The sequence below is a fragment of the Equus quagga genome, chromosome 15, assembly GCF_021613505.1.
Source record: "Equus quagga isolate Etosha38 chromosome 15, UCLA_HA_Equagga_1.0, whole genome shotgun sequence".
Taxonomy (NCBI): domain Eukaryota; kingdom Metazoa; phylum Chordata; class Mammalia; order Perissodactyla; family Equidae; genus Equus; species Equus quagga.
Genome location: NC_060281.1, coordinates 80,721,219 through 80,733,072, shown reverse-complemented (window position 1 = coordinate 80,733,072; position 11,854 = coordinate 80,721,219). Strand labels below are relative to the sequence as shown.

The 11,854-nt window shown below is 53.1% G+C and overlaps 1 protein-coding gene across 5 annotated transcripts in view; it reads left to right on the top strand.

The window, feature by feature from the left end:
- Positions 1-11,854, top strand: part of FAM222A (family with sequence similarity 222 member A) — a 55,338-nt gene that overhangs the window by 22,155 nt on the left and 21,329 nt on the right. For 2 of the 5 annotated variants that reach the window (XM_046640482.1, XM_046640483.1), the window contains exon 2: positions 8,098-8,225. In XM_046640482.1, the coding sequence (XP_046496438.1) occupies positions 8,144-8,225 (82 nt within the window). In that variant the 5' untranslated portion in view covers positions 8,098-8,143. Of the gene's footprint in view, positions 1-1,552; positions 1,609-2,865; positions 2,997-3,179; positions 3,284-8,097; positions 8,226-11,854 lie in introns of those variants that run through there. The other 3 variants (XM_046640481.1, XM_046640480.1, XM_046640484.1) reach the window with 3 other exon arrangements.

Sequence of the window (11,854 nt, the reverse complement as noted above, 5' to 3'; positions counted from 1 at the left end):
GCCCCTGAGGAGGTCTGGGCAAGGGCTGCTTCATGTAGTAGCGACCATGTGCTGGATGCCACGTCTCAGCCCCTAAGTACTGCCGCTGGCGGGTCTTGGCTCTGAGAGAGGGCCGGCCAGGTCTGTTGCCAGTGGTAACGATGCCCCCTCACCCCATCACTGAAGGGGGCTCTTTCCAGCCTTCATATGAGCCAGCCATCCACCCAGCACCTTTTCTTAGCCTCTCCCTTCCCCGAACCATCACTGGTCCACAGGAAGCGGATCTTCCCGCCTTGAGGTTGGGGGTCCCTCCCCTGTCCCCTATGTCCTGGTGACCCTGCCTGGCCTCGCACAGATGGGGTGCTCTCGATTACTCACCAAGAGGGTTCCTTTCCAGCAACTTGGAGCTGCTTCAAGTTCTCCACACTCACCAGTTTCTTTCCAGTTCTCTCCACACGCTTGCCTGTGCGGTCCTCTGCTGGGCGCCCCCTCCCCCTGCTGCCTTTGCTTGGCTATTTCCTACACACCTGTTGATAATCATCGTAAACACTACTAATAACGCCTACCCCTTAGGAGTTACCACTATGGCCCTACTGCTTTATTTGTACTAATTTGTGGTAAGGAATTAAGCCCTTTTTCAGACGAGGAAACTGAGACTCAGAGAGATGGTGGGATTTGCCCAAGGCCACAGAGTTAAGGGACAAAGCTAAGGCATCTGGCTCCAAAGCCCAGGATATAATACTGTCACCCTCCTTAAAAGGCAGCAGGGCTGCCCTTTCGTCTTGATACCTCCAGGCTAGGCTACCACTTGTCACCCTGCCTTGTAATTGCCCTTCTGACACGCCCACCCCCCTCAGGGTCTGTCACTGCCTCAGCATCTAGCGCAGGACCTGTCACACAGTAGGTGCTTAATTTGTCCAGGGCGGTAACGTCAAGGTTGGTTCCCATGGCGACTGACGTCACTACGTTGGGGCTCGGCCCCGCCCCTTTCGCCAGGGCGCCTGTGCTGGGAGCTGGCCGTGGTGCTGAAGGGCCCCGGGACGGCCGCCCACCCCCGGTCGGCAGCCCTGTATCCCAGTTGGACGCTCCCTGAGTCCCGCCTTGCCCCGACTCCCTGGGCCAGCCTCTCGCCCATCCTTCCTTCAGGAGACAGCTTCCTGAGGGCCTACTATGCACAGGCACTGGTCATAGCATGGTGAACCATGGAAGGAGAGGTCACGGAGAGCCACATGGGGATCTCCATTCATCCAATTAGTCATCAAACATTTATGAAGCACCTTGTATGTCTCTGAGGAGCCCTTGAGGAACCTGGGCTTCAGTTGAAAGCCGAGTAGAATTTCAAGGGGGAGAGATGTGGGAAGGGCATACAAGCAGAAGGGAGTGCACTGGTAAAGGCCCTCCGTGTGGTGGTGAGAGGCACGTCCTGAGGGATGCCCGCCTCGGGACCCTGCCTCCTGCCAGCCATAATTCGTGATTGTCGGTTCACTTTTTGGTCTCCCCTGCAGCCCAGAACTACCAGCATCTGTCTCTGGTGCCCCACCCAGGGTTGGGCCCAGGGAAGGTGCTAGGAACAGCGTGCGAGGACTGAATGGAGGGGTGCCTCTCTGTCCTGGGAACAGAGGCAGTCAGGTATGCTCTGTGGCCAGATCTGCATTTCAGAGAGACCTCTGGCCTCCAAGTGGAGAGGGCTGCAGCACTAATCCTGGCAGTAGATGAGGCCTCCTGTTGGAGGGGGCAGTGCCTCCCCCGCCCTTAAAAAAAGAAAGTGAAAATCCCCTTCTGGTGCTGAGGCCCAAATGCTGTGGGAAATAATCACTTTTCACAGGCCCCTTATCCACAGCCAAGCCCTGTGCCAGTTTAATCAGCAGTGCCAGTGTGACTGGAAGATTCCCAGGCTTGAGAGATCAGGAGAGGGGTTAAAGAAAATTACCCTCGCCTCCTCCATGCTAATGTAATCTCTAACCAGATCTGCCTAGCCGCAGCTCAAATTGCTTTTTAGATTAACATTTAATTATTAACAGGGTCCCCTGGAAGGCCTCGGGCTCAGAACAGGGATGGGGGAGGGAGCAGCTGGAGGAGGATGGGGGTGGGCTTCTATTCTGGCTGCCTTGAAGAGAGCATGGGGGGTGGGTAGGGGAGAGTGGGGTCAGGAAGAGAGTGAGAAAGGAGACAGCAGGAAAGGAGAAAGGAGACACCAGGACAGGGGGGTGAACGGAGTAAGGGACAGGGATAAAGACAGGAGTGGCATAGAGAGAGATAGTGTATCCTTCTGCTGTGGGGGATGGCTGTGCACCCAGATTCCCCGTGGCACTCCTGGGCAAGGATCCTTCCACCCTTCTGTCCTGCACCCTTCTGTCCTGCCAAGGGCAGGCAAATCCTGCCCCTCGCTGTTTAGGGGGGACTGAGCTTTCTGAGGCTTCCTGGTAGCCCAGCTCAAGGTGGTGGGGACCAATACAGAGAAGTGGTCCACTCAGGGCCACACAGCTGGGATCTGACTCCAGCTCTCCCAGGTTCCCAGTCCAGTGCTCATTCCCCACCCCAGGCCCTGAGCCTCCCGCCACCACTTCAAATTCTTCCCTGCATTTGGGGGGCAGGCTCTATGGCCAGGACAGGGTAGAGGAGACCAAATCAAAACATCCCCTCATGTCCAAGCGGGAAGGCCCTCCTGCGATCGGTGGGCCACTCCCCATGGATTCACAGAGGGAAACTGAGACTCAGAGAGGGGCTGTGACTTTCTCAAGGTCACTCAGCCACTCAGAACCTGGTGCTTGGCCCTGCCTGGAAGGTGCCACCCTGAGGCCGCCAGGACCAGCCCTCCCCTCTGAACTCCTAGTCCCATTGGATGCCAGGAAGGGCCCGGCGTGACCTTCCCGTCCAAACCAGAGCCAGTCTTCGGCCTTGACTGGAGCCGCAGAGGCCAGAGCTGCCGCTCCAGGGGGGAGGGAAGGACAGGGGCTGGAAGTGGCACAGCTCATGGCCTTCACGGGGTCACAGTGTCGCCCTGCTGTGGAGCCCAGGTATGTCCTCACATTCTGCCCTGACAGGGGGCAGGCTGCTGACCTACAGGATACTCGCAGGAAAGTTCCGCCCACCTGCCGCTTCAGGGAGATATTGGAGCCTGGAGGGAGAAGCTGGGAAAGTCCCTTTTTAAGGGGCTGGATTTGGGAGTGGGCAGACGGTCTCAGATGCTCCCTTTGGGCAGGACGTTCTTACTGGTTTCTGGACTCCAGCACGTGGTCCGGGGCTGGCCCCCAAAGGATGCTCAGGCAGTGTTTGCTGCCTGCCTGCCTGAATGAAGGCCTGAGTGAGTGAATGAATGAATGGGGGGTGGATGACGGCCCTCTCAAAGCAGGTCCCTGGAAGAGCCAGGGCCCGGGCGTTATTCATCTCAGGATTGTTCCGCCCGACGCAGGCTTCATGCGTTGTCCTCTGTGAATGTTTATGGGATGAATAAGTGGCCTCCTGGGAACCCCTCCTCCTCCTTCCCCTCCTCTCCCCTCCCTCTCTGTGATCCCAGCCCCTCCCAGAATAGAATCAAAGTAGACTTGGGCACTGGAGAGAAGCAGGCCTTCACTTCTGCTCCTCCTGCCCAGCCGATGGGTAGCTGGGGGCTGATGGCCCCCGCCACGATGGAGCTAGGGGTGGGGGCCCTGGCTGGGGTTGACACTCTCGGGCTCTGCCACCTAAAAGCTGTGTGACCTTGTGCAGATTACTTCCCCTCTCTGTGGCCATTTCCCAACCTGTGAAATGGGGCTAAAAGCAGAACCTACCGCAGAGGCTGCTAGGAGGCTGCAGTGGGCATAATGGACAGGGCGCACGTGGGGTGTGGCACAGAGGGAGCGATCAGTAAATGCACATGCTATTATTAGCGCTGAGGTGTGCATTGCTATTTCTGAGCTCCCCCCTCCCACTGGCCTAGGGGGGGCTCCCCAATGCCCCCTACAGCCAGATAGGCAGGGAGAGATGACAAAAGGCAGGCAGGGCCAAAGGCCCCAATTCCCCATTCTTTTAATAAAAATAAAGACAGCCTTTAGACATCCTGCTCCCACGCATTGTTCTGCCAAGACGAGCAGCACAGACTCAATTCTTCCTCGGACTTGAAAAGTTCCTTCCCTTTTTTCCCCTCCCCTGTCACATTTCCTTTATCTAAATCCTCAGCTATGAAAGGGCATATCGACAGCTGGGGGCGGTATCTGTGAAGGGACCTTTCCTAGCGGTGCCTCCGAGATAACGCGTCTTATCAGCCCCCATGTCAGGGACGGTGCCAAAGCATTCTAATCATTGAGGCTTGCGACATTTCCCCCTCCGCCCCCCTTTTTTTTTTATTATTAAAGTCACAAAAGACCTTGGGCTTATAAACAGCCTGATTTGCAGATAGAGTTTCAGAATGAGCAGGGCTCTCAGGACGGTCCCTGGCCAGGGAAATAATGAGGGGCTGGCTTTCTACAGACGGGATGATGCCAAGCAGAGACGAGGCAGGGTGGGGTCATGGGAAGATCATGACTGTTTTAGGCACCTGCTTCAGTGCTGTCTCCAGCTTGCTGTGTGACCTTGGGCAGGACGCTTGGCTTCTCTGGGCCTCAGTCACTTCATCTAACAATAACCAATTCAGCCATTCATTCAACACCTATTTATTAAACGATTACTCTTTGCCAGGCACTGGGGAGAGAAAGACAAATAAGACATGGTCTTTGCCCCTGAGAAACTCACAGTCCACTGGAGAGAGACAGACATGAAAATTGGCAATTACAAGTCTGTGTGATGAGGGCTGTGACAGGGGATGCCCGGAGGAGGGGACAGCTGAGCCAGAGTGGGAGTTAAAATGGCTCAGGGCCCAGCACAGGTAAAGGTTTGGAGGTGTGAGGCAGCCAGGCTGGAGGGAGGGCCAGGGGAGATGAGAGGGGCAGGTCAAAGGGGCCGTGAGGGCCAGGCAAAGAGTGTTGGGCTCTGTTCTGAGGCCGGAGAGTTTTTAGGCCAAGGAGAGGGTCTCACTTGGTCGTGTTTGTGGATAACGGAATGACACAGAAACCGGAGGTGGTGGTCCATTCATACTCATGCTGGGCTGGCTCCTGCCCCGACCCCACCCCGGACCCCCACCTGTCCCAGCGGCAGGGCACAGGGTTCCTGGGAGGATAGGCAGTGAGTTGGAGGGATTAGGGGTGCAGAGAGAGAGATCCCTCGTCTCCAGTGAAGATAGTCTGTCAGGCTGCAGGACCCTGCCTGCTGGTCCTCCAGAAACGAGGGATGAAACCATCCAGCCAGCTTCACCGGAAAAGCTGAGTTGAGGCCTTCACAGGGACACTCTCTCCTCCAGGGAGTCCTCTGTGGCCTCCGGAGCTGGGGCAGGGGACCTCTCTTGGCTCCCAGAACTGCCTGCGTGTCCGCCGTCAAAGCACTCTGAAAACCGGAGCCTGGCTGGGCGAGCAGTAGACGGGGTCCAGGGAGGCCCCAGAATAGGCAGCCCACCCCTCACCCAATAACCTCTGCAGCTCCCAGCCTGCCCTCCTCAGCTGCAAAGCATGCTAGGATGTATGGGCCCTGGGGGTCATGGGGGCCTGGAGAGAGCCTGGGCTTCTGGGCCCCGGCACAGGTGAAAGACCACAGGTGGGGAGGACCTCCCAAGGCCTGAGTCCAGCCTGAACATGGAGCTGCTTTTACAAGGCCAGAGAGGGCCAGTAGTTCCTCTGGGGTCACGTGACGGGCACTGGGCCTAGGGAGGTTCCAGGCTTCCAGCCCAGGTCTCCTCGGTGAATGACTTCGCTGGCCTGCCTCCTTCCTGGCCCAGTGCTGTCCCGGCTTGTGGGCAGCAGTGTCGCCCAGTGGTGAGGGGCAGGCTCACCCCGCCCCTGCCTGCTGAGTGGCCCTGAGCAGGGTGCTGCTTCCATCTGGCTTGGGTTTCCCCATGTGGAGGGAGAGGCTTGGGCCCTGCAGCTGGCTGGCCTTCCCCAGCTCACCCCTCTCCCCCCAACCCCTGCGTCAGAACCGTGGGAGGTGGACGCTGCCCTGGGCTGGCTGGGGGAGAGGCCCGGCTGCCGGGGTGGCTGCAGCCCTCTGACCTTGCAGGTGTGCACACGACTGTGCATGCCCGTGCACTGCCTTCGTGTGGCCGAGAGGGGTCCAGAGGGCATGGAAGGGTGTGTCACACGGTGTGGACAAAGTTGTGACTGCGGTGTGCCCACCTGCAGCAAGACGTACGGGGTGAGCGTGGACGCGCGTGTGTGGACCAGGTGTCCGAGAGGGGCAGAGCGTGCCCGGGTGTGCGGGTGTGTCCTAAAGAGTGCCAGCAAGCCCTGCTCTGGCCGCCTGCTCGCATCCCTGTCCCTGGTGAACAGCGCCTTGTTCCGCAGTCACGGGCTTCCATCTCTGCAATAAGACCCACTTCATTCCCTTTTTAAACTGTATAATTTCTGCCTGATTGTAATGGCATATTTTAAAATTACCAGAAATCAATGCCAGGAAGTGGATACTGCAGCTTTTATTGCATGGCTGGTTAAGGCTGGCGATTGGGGGTGGAGGGGTAGGGCCCCCCCCCCCACCCAGCCCCTACTCTCTTATTCTTTTGAGACGGTAATAGGAGAAAATTGGTTTTGAAACTGAATAAAAGTCCCTTTCAGAGTAAATCATTTCTTTCAGGGTACCTTTGCTGAGAGTAAAATAGGGCATAATGAAAGGTGGTTACGCGATTGTCTCTCATTTACCGAGAGGCCAGGACAGACGGAGGCTGCAGCCGGCTCGGGAAAGACAAGATTGGAATAATTGCGCCGTAACAAGGAGCTTGTTGTGAAATTAGTATCTTAAGAAAGTAGTGAAAAAAGGCTTTTCCTCATGAATACTTCATTATTAGAGGGAAGCGGCAGAATTTAGGGCTCCAGACACCTGTTTAGTATTAAATAACTTCCCTTTCTTCCCCTTAAAAACAGCCCCCTCCTCTGTCTGCTCCTTCTGTCTCTAAACCAGCAGGAGGATGGAGTTGGCCCCGCCTGGCTGCTCAGGCCCCGGACTGGGGGTGGGGTGGGATCAGGAGGGGGTGGGGATGGCGCGCCCGGGCTGGGTGGACATCGAGGGTGTCCAGAGTTGAACTCCCACCTGGGCCGCCCTCTCCTTACCGGGAAGAGGAAGGGAGGGGCCTGGCAGGGAATGGCTCCCTCTCCCCAGGGTCCTCCAGGGCTGGCCTGTGTCATCCGGCCCACAGGGGCTCTGCGTCCTGGGAAAGCGTGTTTTCTGAAGATGAAAATGCACATGGCCACATAAACCCTGGGCTCTGACTGAGTGAGCAAATAAGGACCTGTCAGGAGCCACACCTGAGCTGCCACTGTGGGAGAACTCTGCCCAGCCTGGGAGGGCAGGGCTGCCCTGGGTGGCCCTGCCCTTTCTGTTTGGGGTAGGGAGCTCGTTCAGGGAGCCCGGTGGCCCTTGGGGCTTGGACTCAGGGCTCAGTCTGAGATGCCAGGATCAGGCTCACCATGGGTCAGAGGCAGAGCAGCCGTCATTCTCCCAGGGTGCCATCCTGGACATCTCTCCTCCAAGGGTGCTGTGACAATGCCCCAGGCCAGGGTCAGACCAGCACTAAAATAAACTGGAACACCCATTTCCCTCCTGGCAGTTCCAGGCAGCCTCTGCATCGTTTCCAGAGGTGACCAGATGAGGTCTTTGCCCTGGATGAGCTCGAAGTGGAAGGGGGGCTGCAGAGCTATTCACAGAGGGTTATGGGAGAGCTGGAGGCCACCGCCACTGGAAGGACAGCCTGCTGAGGGAACACGGGTGGGTGAGGATCTGAGCAGGCTGGGGACGTCAGGGAAGCTCCCAGAAGGAGGTGACCCGCACACTGAGCAGGGCCGGGGCACGTCTGACTGCACAGTTCTGGCCCTGTCATAGGGGAAGGCCACCACTCGAGAGACCCCGATTCTTTTCTTTCCGGTGAGGCCACGGATGAGCCTCTTGATGTCTCTGGGCCTCAACCTCCTCTCTGTCAAGTAGGGGAGAAGGGTGTGGGCTCTGAATGTCCCCGGTGTTTGGCGGGGTAGTGGGGAGGGAAGCTGCTGGCGGCGACTCGCAGCTGGGAAGCGGGAGGCGGGCCTGGAACAGCCCCGTGTGACCAGCACCTCATTTCCCTCGCAGGGACCCTGCCGCAGAGCGTGCCCCACCGCGGACCCCCAGCTCAGCCATGCTGGCCTGTCTGCAGCGGACCCAGAACCCGCCGGGCCAACACCTGGTCTGCCCGAGCAAGAGCCTGGAGCTGCGCAAGTGTGAGTGGGCACCCTCGCCCTGCGTGACACCTTCCGCACTTCCCCAGGCCCCGCCCCCACTCTGTCCACTCTGTATCCATGGGGCCTTTTCTCTGTTCCTGGACACACCACGTTTTTCCCACCTCGGGCCTTTGCAGGGCAGTTCCCAGGCAGCGAATGCCATCCATCCTCCAGCATGTCCACCCACCATGACCCTGTCTTGAACTCTCCGTGTCCTTCTAGGCCATTGCCTGTGCTGTGCTGCCTCCCTGGCATCTCTCCCCCACTCTGGCACCCACTCCCTTTGTCTGGCCGACTCCCACTGGGCCTGGGCTTCTTCCCAGCAGCCTTCTCTGGCCACTCCCAGCACCAGGGTCCCCACTATGCGCCATATCTGTCTCGCTCACCACCATTTTCCCGCGTTAGCAGAGAGCAGGGTAACACGGAAGCAAATGGTCCTCAGTGGGATCCCAGCTCCGGTCCTGATGTGCTGTGTGATCTCAGGCATGTCCTTTCCCTCTCTGGACCTTGCTTTTTCAATGTGTCAAATTAGGGAGGTGGACTTGGTGACCTCCAAGCATCTGTCCTCTTTGACCATTTAGTACAGGGATCCCAAATCCTCTGATTATTTTTAGTTACCATGGAGTGTTAAAAAAATCTGAAGTGAGGCCGGCCCAGTGGTGTAGCAGTTAAGTGCACACGTTCCACTTCGGTGGCCCGGGGTTCACCGGTTTGGATCCCGGGTGAGGAAATGTGCAGCACCGCATGGCAAAAGCCATGCTGTGGTAGGCATCACACATATAAAGTTGAGGAAGATGGGCACAGATTTTAGCTCAGGACCAGTCTTCCTCAGCAAAAAGAGGAGGATTGGCGGTAGATGTTAGCTCAGGGCTAATCTTCCTCAAAAAAAAAAAAAAAAAACTGAAGTACTTGGAAACATTTAAAAACATGGAGATTTGTATAAAACTCTGGATTTCCAGTGTCTCTTGAAAAAAAATCAGAGGATCTGGTAGCATAGGCACGTGTTCTCGTACTGCAGCTGTTGGTTAGAACTATTGCGTCTTTAAAGGAGATATCCATCTCCAGTTCACCACAGTCCCCACCCCTCCCTATCGCCTCTGTCCTATAGCACAGGATCACTTGCCATTTATCATTCTGCTTAACTGTTGCTTTTCTCCTTTTTCCATACGTATTTAGCTTTAGACCTGGTAATACATTCATGTGATCCAGTATTCAGAAGGAATAGAGGGACATACCGACAAGAGACTCCCTCTCCCTCTCCCCACGGGACAAGTTGCCCAGCCTGGTCTCCTATCAGAGGCAGCCATGTTGTCAGCTTCCTGTGTGTCCTTCCAGGTGTTTTATGCACATCCCAGCAAATATGTGTGCACACACTGTCCTGCACCTCACTTTTCACTTAGTCATACATCCTGGATGTCAGCATCTAAAGAACGTCCTCATTCTTTTGCCATATAGTTTTCCGTAGCAGGGATGATCCATAATTTATTTGACCAGCTCTAAGCAGAACCATACCTGGCCCGGGCATTACAAGCAATGCAGCAAGAAACAACTGTGTATGTGTCCCAAAGGTGTGACTAAAACTATAAGATAAATTTCTAGAAATGGAAATACTAGGTCAAAACTATGTTCATTGGTAATTTTGATAGATGTGGTCTGACTGACTTATCTAGTCATCTCCTTGGTCTGTTTTTCCAGTTGGGTTGTTCTTGTCCTCATTGATTTGTAGGAGCTCTTTGTATATGATGGAAGTAGACCTCTGTCTGTCTTATGAATTCCAGATGTTTTCCCCAATTTGTCTTTTGCCTTTGATTCTGCCACGGAGTAATTTTCTTTGTGAAATTTGTCAGTATTTCCTTTGATGGCCTTTGGATTTTATATCATACTTAGAATGCCCTTCGTCATACCGAGATTATTTAAAAAACAAACAAACAAATGAAAAAGCTCCCCTAAGGTTTCTTCTAGTTCTTTTATGGTTTAGTTTTTAAAATATATGCTCTCTGATTGTTCTGTGATTTATCTGGTATGAAATGTGGGGTATGATCCAAGTGTATTCAAGTATCAGTGCAATACTGTTTGTTTTTTTTTTCCTTGAGGAAGATTAGCCCTGAGCTAACATCGGTGCCCATCTTCCTCTACTTTATATGTGGGACGCCTACCACAGCATGGTGTGCCAAGCGGTGCCATGTCTGCTCTTGGGATCTGAACCGGAGAACCCTGGGCCGCTGAGAAGCGGAACATGCAAACTTAACCGCTGTGCCACTGGGCTGGCCCTTGCAATACTGTTTTAATTGTAGAGTTATAATGCATTTAAAAAGTTTTTAGCAGCTTTATTGAGATATAATTCACATCCTGCACAGTCCACCCATTTCAAGTATACAATTCCATGGTTTTTAGTATATTTACAGAATTTTGCAACCATCACCACAATTTTAGAGCATTTTTATTACCTCAAGAAGAGACCCCTTACCCATTAGCAGTCGCTCCGATAACCACCACTCCCCCGCTTCCTTCCCTATGGATTCCTGTATTCTGGACTTTCATAAGAAGGGAATCCTTCAGTACATGGCCTTTGTGACTGGCTTCTTTCACTTAGCATCATGTTTTCAAGGTCCCTCCGTGTTGTAGCATGTGTATAACACATCTTAATCTTTGATGGTCCTTGTTCCTTGTCATTCGTCATTCTCCCACGCAGAATTTCCTTGGCTGTTCTGTTTTTCTGTCTGAACTATAGAATCAACTTATCTGGGTAAGAACAAAAATGCTGTTTCTGTTTTTACTGAGATTGCATGAAACTTAAAATTTAGGAAGAAATGACTTTTTTTATGATGATGTCTTTCCCTCTGAGCACCTGATATGTAAACTTTCTCTTTGTTCAGACTTTCTTTTGTCTACCTCTGGAAGGTGTTAATATTTGCTTCATTTAGATCTGGCACCTTTTTAAAGTTTACTTCTGGATAGTTAACCTTTTCTGGCTAGTCTTTTCTTCCATAAATGCAGGTTGTTTATATAAAGGCTATTAACTCCTGCCACCTTACTGAAATCTTTTATTGTTTGTAATGGTTTTTCAATTTAGTCTCTTAGGTTTTCCAATTATATTATCATATCATTTGCAAATAATTTTACTTCCTACTTTGGAAGTTTTAAACTTTAATTTCTTTGTCTTATTTAATAGTGTTGGCTACTATCCCTGAAACAATGAAAAATAATAGTGGTGATAATAGACATTCTTGCTTTTGTCCCTGACTTTAATGTGAAGCTTCTAGGATTTCTCCACGGCACAAAATGCTGGTTTAGAGGGCAGATATTTTAAAATTAAACTGAAATTAAACAGAAATCAAACTGTTAAATAAGTGCCCATCTATTCTGGTTTTATTAATGACTTTAAATATCAAGAATGGAAGTTGAACTTTACCAAATGACTTTTTAGTGTCTGTGACCATATGGTTTTTTCCTTTGACCTCTTAATATGAATAATGATATAAATTTCTTAATGTTGAACCATCCTTGCATTCCTGGTTGAATCCCACTTGGTCATGATGAATATTTCATTCTAATATACTGCAGGATTGGATTTGCTATTTTATTTAGGAGTTTTGCCTCAATTTCATTGGTGAGATTAGTCTTTAGTT